Source organism: Talpa europaea (assembly GCF_964194135.1).
Source record: "Talpa europaea genome assembly, chromosome: 13".
NCBI classification, from domain to species: domain Eukaryota; kingdom Metazoa; phylum Chordata; class Mammalia; order Eulipotyphla; family Talpidae; genus Talpa; species Talpa europaea.
The window spans coordinates 56730375-56748947 of NC_140080.1; the positions used below are offsets into that span (position 1 = coordinate 56730375).

The 18573-nt window shown below is 37.7% G+C and overlaps 1 protein-coding gene across 1 annotated transcript in view; it reads left to right on the forward strand.

The window, feature by feature from the left end:
* Nucleotides 1–1468: 1468 nt before the first annotated feature.
* MYOM1 (myomesin 1) overlaps nucleotides 1469–18573 on the forward strand; it is a gene marked incomplete at its 3' end in the record, with an annotated part of 128597 nt that continues 111492 nt past the window's right edge. The window contains exon 1 of the mRNA XM_084252679.1: nucleotides 1469–1797. Coding sequence (XP_084108805.1) covers nucleotides 1481–1797 — 317 coding nt within the window. The 5' untranslated portion in view covers nucleotides 1469–1480. The remainder of the gene's footprint in view (nucleotides 1798–18573) is intronic.

Below are 18573 nucleotides of genomic sequence, written 5' to 3' on the forward strand. Positions count from 1 at the left end.
CAAACCCTCATTCAGAACTTTCAGCAAATGCCATTTGCTGTACCTTTAAAATATATGCAGTGTCTGACCACTTCTTATACTTCCACTGCTTCTGCTGTCATCTTTAGCCTGGACTACAGCATGGCCTTAGGAGGGCTGTCATAACAAAGTACCATGAATGTGTGACTTAACAGAAATGTATCTCTTCACAGTTGGAGACTAGAAATCTGAGATCAAAGTGTCAGTTGGGTTGGTGTTTCCTGACATGTAGGTGGCTTTCTTGTGTCTACACACAGTCTTTTCTCTGTATATGTACATGTCTGTCCTAATTCCCTCTTATAGGGACATAGTTGTGTTGGATGAGGGTTCATTGACTCTCATTTTAACTTCATTTCTTTGTAAAGATCCTATCTCCAAATACAGTCATACTCTGAAGAACTGGAGGTTTGAACAGTAACATATGAATTTTGAGGGACTGCAACTCAGCTCAAAGCAGCCTTCCAAATTATTCTGCTGGCTTTCATTCTGTCCTTCAACAGTCTATTCTTCAGACATCCATGAGAATAATTCTCAGTTCAGAACCTTCTAATGTCCTCCCAGTCCTTTCACAATAAAAGACAAAGTGCTTAAAGTCACATATTGGACCCTGAACTGGTTTCTCTTCTCTCCTAACACCCATCACCTCTTTGGTTATCTCTTATACCTCTCCCTGCACCCCTCTCACTCCAGGCAGCTGCACCAGCCTGTTTGCTATTCCCAGAGTACATCACACTGGCTCACACCCCGGGGCCTTTGCATTATCTTCTGTCCAGAATACTCTTCCTCCACCATTCTAATGTTCAGAAGTCACTTTCCAGCGAAGTCATCCATCCTTGTGGAGGCTCTTAATTGCATTCTAACCTTTTCTGCTTAATTTTTATCTATACCATTTAGTACATTCCAATATATCTTACACGTTACTTATTTTCTCTATTGTCTAGTTTCTGCAATAGAATATGAAGTTCTACATAAGTTATCGGAGCAGAAGTTTCATTTGTTTTATTCATCACTGTAATTCATGTGCTATAATAGTTCCAGGCTCATAGGAGGTACTCAGTAGTTATCTGTTAAATGAAAACCATATTAATTGTATGTAGGTTCTCCCTCATTACATAATCTCCCAGATTTTGCTCCCATCAGAATGAAATACATATTAGAAATGTGTACTATGAAATATCTGAGAAAAAAGTACAATTGTCAGAGTAAAGGACTTTTGTAAAGACCCCCTGATGAAGTAGGAGAAGGCATACTGTCCAGAGGGGCAGTCTGGGCTATGAAGTTGGGGTCTGTGCAGTAACCAAGTAAACTAACCTTCACATCATTTCCCACTTACTCTTGAAAAGATATGAGTATTCATTTTTACACTTTGATTTTCACTTGTCCTATGGAATTTGTTCCTGAATGGCTCACGAAAAAATTGTTGCTTTTTTTGTAGCTTGTCTGGTTCCCTCAGGGGCACACAATGGCTCTGCCATTTTACCAGAAGTTGCACAAACACTACGACAGCAGCTACCGCAACAAGGACCTCCGCACCACCCTGAGCCAGTACCAGCACGAGAAGAAAAGCTCTGCCATCTACACCCATGGGTCCACAGCCTACAGTACCCGCTCTGCTGCTGCCCGCCGCCAGGAATCAGAGGCCTTCAGCCAGGTGTCTGCAGCATCCTACCAGCAACAGGCATCCTACCAGCAACAGGCCTCACGGGCCACCGAGTCCACCTTCGAGTCTGCAGTCAGTCGGAAGGCAGCCTCAGCCTATGACTACGGCTACTCCCACGGGTATGTCAAAAGCAGCCTTCAACCTGAGCGCAAAGCCTTCTCTGAATAACCAGCCCACATCACCTTTTCCTTTCTTAATTCCAAGAGCCCTACATTTAAACCAGGTGTGGAGTGAGGCCATGATTGGGGAAGACCTGGGCCTTAAGACTCCCTATTTCTGGGTTACTTTCTTTTTGAGTTTCACAAAGAGCTTCACAGTCACCCCAGAGTATCTGGTTTGAATTGCCAACTGTGATATTTCTAGAAGCAGAGAAGTTTTGCCACAGGTTGCATTGGCTGCAGCAGAGCCAGAAAATATCATTTCAACACTCTCAACAGGTCTCCTGGCTCTCAGAATGTCTGCACTTAGATAATAGAAAACAGCATAGAATTTAAAATTCTCGAATAATAGGAGATTAAACTATAGCTGAGAGGTGATTTTTTTTTGATATCTGAAAGCCAATATTAAAATTCTGAGCCATTATCCCAGCATCAGATAGTTTCTTTAGCAAGAACATTTACTTTTATTATTTATTTATTTATTTATTTATTCATTCATTCATTCATTCATTCATTCATTTATTTTAAAGATTTATTTAAAAGATTTATTTATGCGAGTACTGGATACAGTCAGAAATGAGGGAGAGTGAGAGAATTCACCAGAGCCAGAGTGGGGAACAGAACAGGCAGACTGATGAAATACACTGCTGAGGGGAATAGCGGGCGAGATAGAAGAGGTCTGTGCATCATGTGGGGCCCTCGCCCAGCGGCCCGGGATGGAACCGAACCGGAGCTGCAGAGGCTGCGGGCAGCTTGGCAGCCCAGCGCTCAACCGCTGCGCCACCAGGGGAGGCCTTATTTTTATTTTTTTAGCCAGAACATTTTATAAAAAAAAAAATACCCTTTCTGAGTCAGCCTAATCATACTAAGAACAAATTTATATTCTGACAAAATTAGATGAATTGACCTGTTGCAATTAGAAAACCACAAACCAGAGGAAAAGGGGGAGTTGCTATAGAATTCTAGAAAAGTGGAATTTAGTGCAGGTCTGGTCTGCAAAGTGAATCCAGGGTCTTGTTTCTCTGGCAACAGTGAAGTTGATACAAATGTGGTCTTCTGCATCCAGAGACCTCCTTATGTGAAGCTCAGCCCCTGGGCTGAGAATTGAGGCTGCTTCTCTATGTCAACATCAATTAAGGTCTTCCAAGCAAGAGTGCAAAGTCTTATTCTTACTGAAAAAAATTCAAACAACAAACGTAATGATAGTCTTTGATTTTATTATTTTTTTAAAAAGATTTGTTTTATTTATTTATGCATACAAGAGCTGGGGTACAGGCCAGACGTGGGGGCAGGGGGTGAGAGGATTCACCAGAGACAGAGTGGTAACAGAACAAGCAGATTGACTGAAATACACTGTTGAGGGGAGCAGCGGGTGAGACAGGAGAGGTCTACTGCACCATGTGGGTAGCTCCCTGGCGGGGGACCAAACTTGAGCTGTAGTGGCTGCCATTGCTTCATAGTGCTGAGACTTAACTCCTTGTGCCACCAGGGAGATCCCCAGTCTTTGATTTTAAAGAAGAAAGTTTTTCAGTGAGTCTATGATCTCTCAAAGAAGGAGGTTACCACACCTTACAGCAGCAATATCCTGGGGAGAATATTTCCTGTGATCTTCGTAATAAGCATCTCTGTGTCTGTTTTTCCGACCTGATGAGCAATAGGCAGATACTTAATGCTTAATTCATGTCCATTTTGATTTTCTCAATATCCAAAATGAAACATTTCATAAAGATTTAAAAAACTTGTAAGATGTATGTGACTACTGAAAATCTATATGTAGTCTCTAGAAAGAATTTCTGAGCCTCAAAATGTTAAAATTTCTGGGCTATGTGGTAAATAACCACCTACTGTCTTGACTTGTCTTCATCAAAGCACAGTTGTAGGTGACATTTTTGTGGTAAACATAATACAGTTTTAAATCTTGCAAAATTTGAGTCTACAAAATGCCTGTTAAGGCAACTGGAATAGTTGTTTATTTTTGGGAATTAAAAAGAGTTATTGAGAAAATAATATAGTGGTTTCCATGAATAAAAGTGAGGAAGGTTTCTGAAGGCAGGAATTCCTAAACCCTTGTTGAGTTTAAGCAGGACCTGTTCTACAGCTGTCATTTTATGGGCTCTAACAGCGACCTCTTGGGAGTTTCTGCTAAGTTCAGTCACAGAGCCAGATTCTGCTGGGGTTTACCTGGAATGTGTGATGGCAACATCCTAAAATTCCATTTAACGAGATCATTTTGCAATCTCACTTTCATGGGTCATGTTCTGCAATGGGATATTCATAAGGACCTCACACTGGCTGCAAACACGAAAATACTGTCATTGAGAAGAATTCATTTCTTTTGGCACTCAATGCAAACGAGCTGCCTTCCAAAGGAAAGTTGGGAGGAATCAATTCCATGCGTATGTGCAGCATCATTTGTTCTCCTGAAGAATGTTCCATGAATATGTTTAATAACCTCATTTAGAAAAGCAGCTGTCTTGTGACAGAGGGGGGATTAATTTTAATATCCTGGACCACCTGTGCTGAGCCTATAGAAGATGACCATTTTCATAATCATGCAGTTGTTGGAATAAATCTGTGTACTCGTTCCATTTCCCCATGCTATAGAATCTGTAGAGTTGACAAATTTGTATTTTATTTTATTTTTATTTTATTTTATTTTTGTGGGACCCTTGCCGGTGGCCGGGGATCGAACTGGTGCTGCAGAGGTTGCAGGCAGTGCTCAACCACTGCGCCACCAGGGGAGGCCCCTACAAATTTGTATTTTAAAGAGATCTGTACTTCTTCTATTATATTGCTAATTTTTTGTGAAGATTATTTTAAACATGTGTAATATTTTAAACATGTGTAATATTCATAGTTATTAATCATCGGATATATCAGACATTAGTAATTGAACATTTTAATATTTTATTCATAAAATAATTGCTTTCTATAATCTTTTGAAGATAGCTGTTTTAGATAAAAAGAACTTTTTATGGGAAATGGAATTGTATTTTTCTATACCTCAATTACACATCTATTCCTTCCTGTTCTATATGTATTTATGTAGGTGGTAGGTATTTATTAATGGTTTGCTGTGCTTGAACAGCTCAAACTTCTTGGTGGAAATGTTGACCTAGAAATGTTGACCTAGAAACAAGAGAAAGAAAACACAGCAATGTAAAATACCCCCTAATGAGGAGCTATTTTAGTCTTTCTTTTTTTAAACCTGTTAGAATTAACAGGTGAAGATAATATTCTTTGAATATTTGAAATTTTTCATAATTTCTTTAGGCTATATTCTGGCTTTTTTTCCTCAAGTCGAGCAACTTTGCTACATGAAATCTCTTTCTTTCTCTCTCTCTGGATTGTGCACAATTTTGTGCTTTAAAACCCCTAAGGTTGCAAATACAGTTCTGTGGAGAGTATGTAAGCATTAGGCTTCATCTATTTTTAGCCTCTGCTTGGTAGCTGGATGTCCAGTGGTATGGAGACTCACAGGTGCTTGGGGTTGACTAACCCTCAGCAAGTCTTAAGAACAATAATTGGTTCCGCTTCAATGTGATTATAGTGCAGGTTATTTACCAATTGCATTCTGAGCCAAGGGCTATAAATAAATTCTGGAAGATTTATTCTAAACACCTTTTTAAAAAAGATTTATTTTATTTAGTTATGCATACAAGCATTGGGGTACAGGCCAGAGGTCCGGGGCAGGGGAGGGTGATAGAATTCACCAGAGACAGAGTGTGGAGAACAGGCAGTTCCACTGAAATACACTGCTGCAGGGAGTAGCGGGTGAGACAGGAGAGGTCTGCTGCACCATGTGGATTAGCTCTCTTGCTGGAGATCGAACTCATGCCACAGTGGCTGGTGATATCTTGATAGCGCTGAGACTTAAGCCCTGTGCAGCCAGGGAGGCCCTATTCTAAACATCTTTATTCTTGGCTACAGTAAGAAAAAAACCGTAACGAAAATAATTTGAGAAAATGAAAATGATGCCAGATTATTATTGTGTGCTAGTCACCCACAAATACTATCAGGGATTAAAGAAGAAAATTGTACTGTGACCACTTTACAACTCAGAGCCAAAGATTCTTAATAACTCTCCATGAATAAGTTTCAATGGAATCATGGGTGATGTGAAATTATATGCAAAATTATGCATTTTTGTTTTTGTTTTTGCTGAGAAGAACTGTAGCTTTCATCATATTCTCAGAGAACACTGGAAATCAATAAAGATCAGAAAACTGTACTAGAAAGTCTTTCTATAAATATCAAACAGTCCAGTGTGTCACCTGATTCTTTTCTCAATGTCATTATGATGACTTAGGATGAAATAAGGCAGATGTTTATAGGGAATGTGATCTTATAGAAAGTAGAGTACCTTCTTTTGAGTAAGCTGGATCACCACATTAAAATGGAAATGATAAAAGAAATATTTTGTTAGACTTCATCAGTAGGAATGAATAACTTTCAAAAACCAGAGCACTACACAGCATAGTTCTTGGGAAGATCAAATTGTCCCACCACCCTTGGTGGTAATGGTAGGCAATAAATCTGGTTTTGGACAGATTAAAATTCATTCCATAGAATATAATTCACCATTGCATCCTCTAAACCACTGTACTTTTATGATAACCTGAAGAAATATAAATTGTTATCCTCATTTTACAAATGAGAAAACTGGAGACCAAGCAGATTAAATGCCTTTTCTTCCTGCACTAAGAAGTGTAGTGGAATAGTAAACTGAACCTCCATCCCACCACAAATCCCCCTTCCACAGATATCCAGTGCCAGTTATAGTGAGCAACACCCCTTGACCACACAGCCACAAAATGTTTGTTGAAGCTCAATATGTAGCTATGCATTATATTTCCTTTTATTTAGTCTTTTCTGGCAGAAGTCATTGAGCACCACTCTCCTACTTCATGTCACATTGGTCACCTCTCCTTGGAGGTTTACCAGATAGTAACCTCTTTTGGATTATTAGAACATTATTAGAATTATTAGAACATGTTAATGCTCAGACCAATTCTAATTCAGAAAGGAGATACCAATGTTAAAAATATAGGCCACTAAACACAGGAACCCCATCTTTTGTTTGTGAGTCTGATTATGGCAGAGACTGAGGGGAAACTGAAAACTTGCTCCATCTCCTCCCCTCAAATATGATTTCAAAAGATGTTATCAAGGAAATCTACTGCCCATTTTTGTGTATTAACCTCAGCAATTTGCATTAGAATGGTGCCCATTTTCTGCACATCCATTTCCAGAAATTATAATACAATGGGAAATATATAGCTAGTCTTTGGAATTAAACAGGCCAGTGCTTAATTTGCAATTAGGCTTGTGTATCTTTGGAGAAGCTAGTTAACTTCAGTTTCTTCACCTATAAAATGAGGAAAATGATTGTCCCTCAGGTTGGAAGGTCTGAAAGAGATAGTGTTCTAAATTGTTTAGTGTAATAACTGGCACACAAGGAACAGGTTTAGATCTTATTGTTCATTCATACAATAAATATTTAGAGAATACTCCTTTGTGTTAAGTACTGCTTTAGGGTCTTGGGATAAATTACTGAAAGAAACTGACAAAGATTCTTGCCCTCATGGAATATATATTCTAGCTTGGAGAGACAAATATAATTTTGAAGATGGTAAATTTTATATTATGTTAAAAGGTTATGAATCTTATGGAAACAATACAAATAGAGTAGGATAAGAGGGATCGAGTGTGTGAAGCAAGGGGTGCAGCTCGGGATTTTAAATATGGCAGCCAGGCCTCGTTGAGAAGGTGCTAGCTGACCAAAGACATGAAGTTCTGAGGGAGTTGGCCATGAGATCGTCTAGGGGAAAGAGACTCCAGGCATCAGGAACAAACACCGCAAGACCCTACAGCAAGGGAGAGGATGGAAGCCAAAGAGGGAATAGAGGAATGAGGGGCAAAGTAGGTAGAAAAGATATCAGAAGGGTAATGAAAAGGGCAGAACCAATCTACCTTTTTGGCCATGAAAAGGACTTTTCATTCTGAGTCACAAGGAGGGAGCTGTGGCAGAGTTTTGGGCAGGAGAGTGACATCATCTGCTTTACATTGACAACCAGAAAGATGTGATTCATTGTCCTCTTCCTGTGCTTGCATTGAAAATATTATTTTTCAGGTTTTTTTGCAGGCTACATTTAAGTTAGATGATAACAGATATCCCTAAAATGGCACTGATTTTTTTAATAAACAGGTGGATCATGCTGTGAGAAGAAAGTCCTCTCCATTACTAAAGTAGGAATAGAATAAATCAGCCAAAGTGGAGGAAGGGCAAAGCAATTACTGCCCCGGACTTGAAGATGAAATATTAGCTCTGTCCACTGCAGGCTGGGAGTCAAGTATAACTGAGCATCCCACAGTGATACCTGAACTCTAGAAGCTCAGAGAATCTTTGGAACAGGCAGACCTTTTCCACAGCAGTCTTTCCAGATGAAATAAGTGGAAGCAGGAGCACCTTAAATGAGGAAAGTAATTGGGATGGGGTGTGGGTTTCTGGGCTGTCTTGGAAGTAAATCACTAAGACTAAATTTTGCAAACTCTCCACTGAACTTCACAGCCTTAAATTCTATAAGACACCTTCTGATAGTAACAATGTGTCCTGTATAATAGAATTTCTGGAAAATATGGAGTAAGCTCTTTCACTTCTGTTTTTTAAAAGGCCATAATATGGTCTGGTTAAATTAACTTCTAAAATAATCAGAAATTGATAATAACTTGGGGGTGTAGAAAATAACTATAAAGGATTTAAATCTCTCACTGTTTTATCCATCAGTCCTTTCTAGACCACATGACTATTTTTCATTCATGTTGAGCGGTGGTCCAGACCCCATTGGCATTTGCATTTAGATCATGGCTGTATATCATCTGTGGAAAGTTACTGAAAAGGAGAGTAAATGTTGTTTGAACATGGGAAAAAATGGAAGAGAAAATTGTGGTTTTATTCCTGTATAAGTAGCTAACATTTTTAAAATTAAAAATAAAATATTTCTATGGCTGACAGAGTGAAATATAGAAGAAACAAACAGGAAAAAAGGCAAGTGCCAAACAAATAATGAAGACAACCCCTCCCCCCCAAAAAGGATTGGTTCTTTATTATGACATGTCAGTAATCAAAGGTGATGTTGATCAAACAAAGTTCATGCTTGTTTCTTTGAAGAAGCTTCTTCTGCAAAGTGTATTAGCAAGAAAAAGGGACTCTTTTCAAACTCCTGCTTGGCTGACTTTGATAGTCTCCTGAAACCTTCACAAGTGTTCAGACTGAAAAATAGGAGAATCAAAAGATCTGTAGGAAATGTTGAGGCTGACATGATACTCCTATCAAGGGAGGGGCAGAGAAGCACTGCTCTAACTCAAAAATAGGTCCAACAATAACTTATTCACAAAATCCCAAGGAAAGCATGGTCTTTCAAGTTTACAAGAGGGGGAAATGTGGCTGGTAGAGAAGCAGAATGAAAAAAGAAAATGCAAACTTCAAGTGTTTGTACCTAACCCTGTCCTGAAGATGAGACATGGACCTTCAGATACCAGAAACCCTGAGGAGCAGTGTCTGACTAAATGAACATAGACAGCCAAGAAGGATGGTTCTCTAGAAGCTACTTTCACCAAAACCACTGTCTTCCTCCCTCTGGTAAACAGCTGAGCATTTTGTGTGTATGCAACATTACTAGGTTGTAAATATATATAAAGATACATTTTTAAGGAAAAAATTGTTAGAAGAATAAAAATTAATCCAGCCCTTTCATGTAATCAGTAAAATTAAATGGTAACACACAGATAAGGCAGCAATAAAAATAGAGCTTTTATTTTTAAGTTTTTGCATATACAATTATGTCATCCTGGGATGTCCTACTGATCTTTCAATGTCCAGCTCTTCCACAAAGGAATCCCTGATAACCCCAGACAAAAATTATCTCAATCCTGTGAATTCAAATTTTGTGCACTAGTCTGATTATTTGCCTTGCCTTTCTTTTGTCCTTCCTGCCCTTCTTCCTTGATTCACTTAGTAAAACATGAGGACAATACCAACCAGAAGCAACATTTACAACAGTAAATACAAGCATTTACTACCCTAGTGGAATGCAAAACTCTCAGAAAACATGGATCTTTAATTGATCTTCATAACCCTTCACACCCAAATGTCAAGCACAGTATTTCATGGATGCCAAATACATTTTCTGTAAATTAATTAATAACTACAGAAAGTTAAAAAGTGGGGCCTCACTGGTGGCACACGGGTTTAAGATGCAACCTACATAGCTATCTGCAGCCACTGCAGCACGAGTTCAATCCCCTGCCAGGGAGAAACCCACATGGTGCAGCAGATGTCTGACTCGCCCGCTGCTCCCCTCAGCAGTGTAGTTCAGTACATCTGCCTGTTCTGCTCTCTATTGTCTCTGGTAAATCTTCTCACCCCCACGCCTCCAGACTGTACCCCAGTTCTTGTATGCATAAATAAATAAATCTTAAAAAAAAAAGTGAACCTGTGAAAATTTCAGTGGTACAATCTAAAAGGCTATTGATAAATAATGTGTGAAGTCAGCTTATCTTGCACTTTCTAAATTATCAGTTGAGTTGTATACTAAGCTTATGTTTGACTTTATAAAAAGCTACTCAATTTCTTTCCAAAGTGACTATAGTATTTTACACTGATACACCAATATCGGAGGACTCCAGTTTATCCACATTTATTTTCTGTCTTATTTATTACAGCTATAACAGTAGGTATATAGTGGAATCTCATTGTGATTTTAATTTGCACCCATTTAATGGCTAATAATGTTAACCATCTTTTGATGTTTATGTATATATGTATATCTTTAGTGAAATTCCTGTTCAAACCTTTACCCATTCCTTAATTAGATTTTTTTCTGTTGATTTTTGAAGTGTTAGTTATCAAAATATTTTATTTGTATTATTTTTTTAAGATTTATTTATTTATGCATATAAGAACTGGGGTGTAGACCACAGGTGTGGAGGCGGGGCACTGTGGTGAGAGGATTCACCAGAGAGAGTGGGGAGCAGAACAGGCAGATACACTGAAGGGAGCAGCAGGCAGACAGAAGAGGTCTGCTGCACCATGTGGGCTGCTCCCTGGCCGGCCGGGAATTGAACTCATGTTGCAGTGGCTGGCAATAGCTTGATAGCTATCTTTAACGCTTGGGCCACCAGGGAGGCCCCTATTAAAATATTTTATAAATAAATCCTTTATTAAATATATGCTTGCATTTTCTCTTACTTTGTACCTTGTTTTTCATTCTCTTAACAGTGTCCTTCAAAGACTAGATTTTGCTGAGCCTCAATTCATTAATTTTTTTCTATTCAAATCATGTTTTTGGTGTCATTGGGTGATGTATTCTAGAAAGTTCAGTTAAGTCTGCTCACTGATAGTCCTATTCAAATCTCCTATATTCTTGCTGATTTTTTTGTCTAGTTGTTCCCTCAATTATTAAGACTGGAGCTTTAAAATCATCTATTTTCAATTTTCAGTTTCTTTCAGTTCTGTCACTTTTGCTTCATGTATTTTAGTGCTTGGTAGATAAATATGCATTTAGTAGTTAGTAGATAAATATGCATTTATAATTATTCTATATTTTGAGGAGGTGACTCTTTTATCATTATGAATTGTCCCTCTCAGTCTCTAGTAATATTTCTTTATTTAAAGTGCATTTTGCTTGATAGTAATATAGTCATTTCAACTCCTTATTGTTATCATTTGTAAGGAATACCTTTTTCATTGTTTTACTTTAACACTTATGCATATTTGAATTTAGTGAGTGCCTGTTGTAGTAGCATATAATTGTTTTGTTGGTTTTTTTTTTTTTAAGTGCAGTCTGACAGTTTCTACAGTTCTTTGGAATTTTTAGTCCATTCCCATTTAGTAAATTTACTGACATGGTTGGAATTACATCTACCTCTTTTGTAATTTTTTTCCTGTACATCTCAAGGTGTTTTTGTTCATTCGTACTTTCTCTTTCCTGTTCTATTTTGTGTTAATATTTTTAGCGTGCCTTTTAATTCCTTTGTTTCTTGACTATATTTTTTTTATTTTCTTAAAGATTTTTTAGGAATTGTAAGATACATATTAACTTATCACAATATGCTTCAGATTTATACCAATAAAACATAGAAACTTTGCTCAAATAGAGCTACATCTCCTCCTCCATCTTTTGTATTATCATCAAATATATTAGTTATACATGTTATTAAAGCAACAATGAAACATGATACGGGTTGTTTTATGCAGTCTATATCTTTCAAAGAATTTAAGAAAATAGAAATATATTTACCCAATTACTTTCCGGTGTTTTTCTTTGGTGCATGAGAATTCAAATTATTGCTGGGGTCATTCCCTTTTAAACTATAAGATTTCCTTTAGCATTTCTTAAAAGGCAGGTTGGCTAGCAATGAATCCCCCCAGTTTTTGTTGTCTGTGAATGTATTTTCTTTTGCCTTCAGTTTGGAATGACAGTCTTATTGGATATAGAATTCTTGATCGGTAGTTTTCCCATCACTTAAATATGTCATATCAATGCCTTCTGGGACTTATTGTTTCTAATTAGAAGTTAGTAATTACTACATTGTTCCCTTATATGTGATGAATCATTTTACTCTGGCTGCTTTCCATTTTTTTTCGATTTTGACTTTAACAGATTATTATCTAGATGTGTATTTCTTTGTGTGTACCCTACTTGTGTTTGTTGAACATCTTGAATATATAAATGAGTGTTTTTCCTCCAATTTAGGGAGTTTGGACCATTACTTTCCTGTCCTTTCTCTCCTATCTTTCTGTAAATGTCATTATGCATACCTTGGTATGTTTGATGTTGTTTCATATATCTGATGCTCTTTTAAATTTTCTTCATTGTCTTACTTCGCTGTTTTTTAGATTGTGTAGTTTCTATCTTCAGGTTCACCAATTTTTTTTTTTATCTAAAACATGCTGTAAAATCCCTTTAATACATTTTCATCTAAGTAATTATACTTTTAAATCCCAGAGTGCATTTGATCCTATTTTATAATTTTTTAAAAAGATTTTATTTATTTATTTATACAAGCACTGGGTACAGTCAGAAACGCGGGAGGGTGAGAGAATTCACCAGAGCCAGAGCAGGGAACAGAGCAGGCAGACTGACAAAATACACTGCTGAGCAGAGCAGCGGGTGAGGCAGGAGAGGTCTGTCGCGCCATGTGGGACCCTCGCCCAGCGGCCAGGGATCGAAACAGCGCTGCAGAGGCTGTGGGCAGCTTCGCAGTCCAGCGCTCAACCACTGCGTCACCAGGGGAGGCCCTATTTTATATATTTTTTTAAGATTTATTTTTATTTATGCATACAAGAACTGGGTTGCAGGTCAGAGATGTAGGGGGTGAGAGGATTCACCAGAGACAGAGTGGGGAACAGAACAGGTGGGTTGACTGAAATACACTGCTGAGGGGACCAGCAGGTGAGATAGGAGAGATCTGCTGCGCCATGGATCAGCTCCCTGACCAGGGATCGAATTCATGCTCCAGTGGCTGCAGGTAGCTTCATAGTGCTGAGACTTAACCCCTTCCACCACCAGGGAGATGCCGTTTTATAATTTCTATTTTTTTGTTGAGTCATTGTCATAGTGCTTTCTTTAATTCTTTAAATATGGTTTCATTTATTAGTCTTTTAAGATAGTTAAAATTGCTGCTTTGAAGTCTTTGTCTGCTAAATCCAACATCAGGGCCCACCCAGAGACAAGTTTATTGACTGATGTTTTTATTGTGGGTCACGCTTTTCTATTTCATGGCATGTCCTGTAATTTTTGTTGTTGCTGAAAATGGAACATGTTAGATTATATCTTGTGGCAAGTCTGGATTCTGTACTTTCCTCTAAGTGGTTTGTTACTGTGTTTTGTTTTTGTTTAGTAACTTGCCTGAACATATTTATGGAATCATTTTACCCAAAACTGTGTCACTGCTGATATCTCTGTTCAGTTCCTTTTGAATCACTGTTCTCATCTTTAAGCCTGTATTCATCGGGATCACATTGTGCTTGCATAGATTAATGGTAAGTCAGTGAATGGTCGTATATAATGCTCAAACATCACAGACTAGTAAAGTTTTCAACTTCTTCCAATACATCTGTGTATGTTGGGAGCACATTTTAAAGTTCGACTAATTTTTAACTACCTACACCCTGGTTTTGCCTGCCTCTATAGTCTCTTACCTCTTCTCTACACCTGTATACAGGCTTACTATCAGCCAGTGTGTGGCTAAATTGAGTTCAGTTTTTCTTGTAAAAACATGTGGAGAGCTTTTCAAGGCCTCTATTATGGTCTTCTATCTTATAGCTTCCTGTTAAATTTCTGGCAGATCTGCTAGTCTGCCACTTGCCCCCCCAACTGATTACAACCTCAGGCTAATTGTCTTCCCTTGTTTATTTGTCACTTAAATCGCTACTGTTTCATACAATGCTACTGGATGTAGTTTTATCATGTTTTGCTCCATTGAGTCAATCCCCTCTGACACCAAATACTGGTTTTCACATCTTTTCCCATTGTGGTAGAATTACCTTGTGGGCCAAGCTGGAGATTGGGCTGGAAGAAGACTAGACAAGAATGTCACACAAACTACTCATAGCTGAAGTTCAGTACCTTTTTATGAATAACTCTTTTTTAGTGTGGTATACGACTTGGATTGATTTTCAGAGCCTCAGTGGATTGTCTTGAACAATTTTATCCAGTTTTATTATTACTATTTTTTGGGAAAGGATTGCTGAGTTCCTCGCTTCACCATATGGAAAGACCTACCTCTGCATTGATCATTTTAAATAACTTCTCACCTGACTCTGAAGCCAAAATTGAAAAATCGCTCAGTTAGGGTATGATTACTGATTTCCTTTCATTCAGTAAACAATTATTGAACACTCTCAGGTACTGGATACAGTGCTAAAAATACAAATTAATGCAGAGCATTCCCTTCTTGCTTTTATAGGTAGTGGGAAAGATAGAGGGGAAACCAGTGATTCAATATTACTATGTATATATAGGGATGCTTGATACTGAAATTGTGAACACATTCAGCAAAAGACAATATCCACAACTCATTATTTTGCTGAAACATTGCTAGTTTTTCAAAATATTTCCAGAAAGCAAATATCCATTAAGCAGATTCATACTTACTCTAAGTATAAATATAATTACTTAACCTGGGGATTCTATGACAATTTCCCAAAATTAGATGGTAATTGCAAACATAACTTCAAGGAACCAGCAGTTTACTTTGTATGAAATTCAATGAGTTTTATGCTTATTTTCAATTGAACTTTGATAATTTCATAACCTTAATTTAAGTGAATAAAATCAGCAATAGCAAATTAACTTCAAAGTTGCTATGGACATTGTGTTATGGTATCCAAAGTAAGGAACCCATAAAGGCATAATCATGAAAGTGTAGGAAGAAATAATAGCACTTGTAACTTGTTAATTGAATTTGTTTTTTAATTTTCTATTGAATGACTATTTTATAAAGTAAGAATACTTATTTGCTAGTATACCCACAGAATTTATAAATAAACAAATATATATGGATGTGTGTATATGTATATATATATATATATAGAGAGAGAGAGAGAGAGATATCATATCCTCAATGAACTGAAATTCAAGAAGAGATAGGTATTAATCCTACTTTAGTTACCAACTTTGTGTGTGAACAATGGCAAATTGAACAAGGGCAAGTTGTCATGACTCTCCAGCTTTGTTTTCCACACTGATAAAATGAGGAACCTATGTAAATATCCCTGAGATCTGTTCCAGTTCTGAGATTCTATAATTAATTTTGTTCTTGCTTTTCTTGTCAAGAATAATTTTGAAGCCATAAAAGCAAAAGATTACCTCTTGTTGTGTGGTGCAGTACTTGATTTAGCTATGGATATAAGCCCTTCTCTGAGTTCCTGAAATATTTCCAGAGAGAGTTTTCTGTACCTTGGCTATATTTGTTTGGTGCTGCTGGTCATCATATGGTGATATCAGACACACCCATATTACTTTAAATTTTGCTAACTTGAGACATTATAGCAGAGGACATGTCATAATTAGTAGCAGGGCACAAAAGTGTGTACCTAGACACAGTTACAAATGCATGGGTGCATATTTCAAACTCCGTTCCTTAAAACTTTGTGTTTTTCTGAATGTTTTGTTTTCTAGTTTTAATAAATGACTTATATATTACTAAATACAGACATTTCCTAACTTATGATGTTTTGACTTAATGATTTTTCAAATTCACAGTGGTGCAAAAGTGGTATGTATTCTGTAGAAATCAGCTTAGATTGAAACCAGGGTAGGTGTATTAAATGCATTTTCAACTTACAATATCTTCAGTTTCCAAACGATTTATCAGAATGTAACCCCATTAGAAGTCTAGTAAGATCTCTCTTGCTATAGATTTTAACAGCTAATCCTGCACATACTCCATTTTCATTAGGATACAACACTTGAAAAAACTTCAGAGAACATAACAAATATTTGGGTTTTTTGAAATAATTTGAATTTTCTAGATAATATGTAACACATAATATCATAATGCTTTCTATGAAGTCTTTATTCCCAAGTGAAATATGAAAAAGGAACTGATGATTGTGCCATGACATGAAGCTCAACTGTTAAAAACAGCTGCCAGATTTAACTGTGAGAATGAAATCATTGCATTCTGGCACGCACTGTGTAATAAGTACATCATTTTAAAGATTTATCCAAAAGGAGTATGACAGAAAAAGAAATAACACAACAGAATGACAAATATAACAGTTTTGATGCAAATAGACATAGATAATATGAGTTCATGAGACTGTGACTATAAACACTAGAATGATAGTAAAGAGAAAACAGCAAAAAAAAGGAAAGAAATTAGAAAATTCAAAGGTTCTATAAATAGAAAAAGACAGACTTTTAAACTCCTTAATAATTTTACTTTGTATAGTAATGAATAAAGGAGTGAAGGAAAATACCATTTTAAACTTAGACCTGTATAGCACAGCCTGTACTTTGTAACTTGCTAGGGGTATAAAATGCAGTCATTTCACCTCTGCCTGGAACAGTCAGCGAGGAACAAATTCCATGATGGCTTCCAACTGGAAACTAATCCACAAGCCTGAATTCAAGCCTCTAACCTTTATCATAGAATAAAAACTAGTGCTCACCTTGCTGGAGAGATAACTCAGGGGGCAGTTTGAGGCTTGCCATTTCCCTGTTACCCGTCTCAAGACCAAAGGTAGTAGTGGCACCCTATTCTACCAGGCCCGTCGACATGGCACCCCTGTCCTTCCCAGAAGCACTTACAGTTCTGGGCTACCTGTTTAGCAGAGGAAAAGGGTATTTACAATAAAATGTGCATCTATTTTGTACTTAAAATTCACTTAAATATGTGTATGTTTGGCCTGTCTTCTGCTTTCAATTTAGGTAATTTCTTCTACTTTTCCAAATGTTTTCTAAAGATTATGAAATGATCAAGGTTTAGAAGGTTTTCTGCTTCAACTTGGCAGCTGGTTTTTCCCATGCTATACCAATCACATGCTTCACTTTTTCTTCAAAAATTTTTTATACAAAAGGCCTCTTTAATATCAACCTTTAATTGTAGAATCATTCCAAATCTCAGAAAAATGACTAAGCCCAAACAGAGAGTTTCCATACAGCCCCTTCTTGTAAACATCTCTCATTTCAGGTAGACCGGGAGATATTAAGTTCACAGACTGACTTCAGAGAGTTCATGAAATCCTGAAGTGTATGCCAAATTACATCTTTGTATGAAATACATTTCCTTTCTTTTAAGAACTCTATAGATTAAGATTGATCTTTTAATTTCATCAACACTTTTTCTCTAGGTACAATCTCTGCCTTTGTATTTTCCACCCTGTTAATACTATTTTCAGTTAATTAGAACGTCACTATCTCCAAGTATACATTTGCACCAATGTATACAGATTTCGGAGTACAACAGACCTGACCAAAAATTTCTTTGTCACACTCTTGTGATTCTCTAAGTCACTTGACACTGTATATTTGAATAAAATATATTATTTCGGGCCTCCCCAGTGGTGCAGCAGATTAAGTGCAGCACTGTGAAGCTGTCCGCAGTCTCTGCAGAGTGGGTTCCATTCCTGACCAGCCAGGGAGATAACCACATGGTGCGGCAGACCTCTCCTGTCTCGCTTGCTGCTCCCCTCAGCAGTGCTCTCAGTCTGTCTGCCTGTTCTGCTCCTCACTCTGTCTCTGGTGAATTTTCTTTTCTTTTTTTTTTTTTAAAGATTTATTTATTTTTATACAAGAGCCGGGGTACAGCAGATGCGGGGGAGGATGAGAGGATTCACCGGAGACAGAGCAGGGAACAGAACAGGCAGACGGACCGAAGACACTGCTGAGGGGAACAGCGGGCAAGACAGGAAAGGTCTGCTTGCCATGTGAGATCCTCGCCGGCCAAGATCGAACCCGCGCTGCAGAGGCAGTGGACAGCATCACAGTGTGGTGCTCAACCACCTGCGCCACCAGGGAGGCCTACTGGTGAATCTTCTCACCCTCCCGCACCTCTGGCCTGTACCCCAGCTCTTATATAAATAAATAAATATATATATTATTTCTCTTGTTGGATCAGCCCAGTGTTCCCTCTCCAGAGGAGTTAGTTTTCATTGTGTGAAGCCCTCCAAGTTGAATCTTGGAGCCCTTGCTCAATATATCACCTAGACTCCCTGCTGAAACTGCA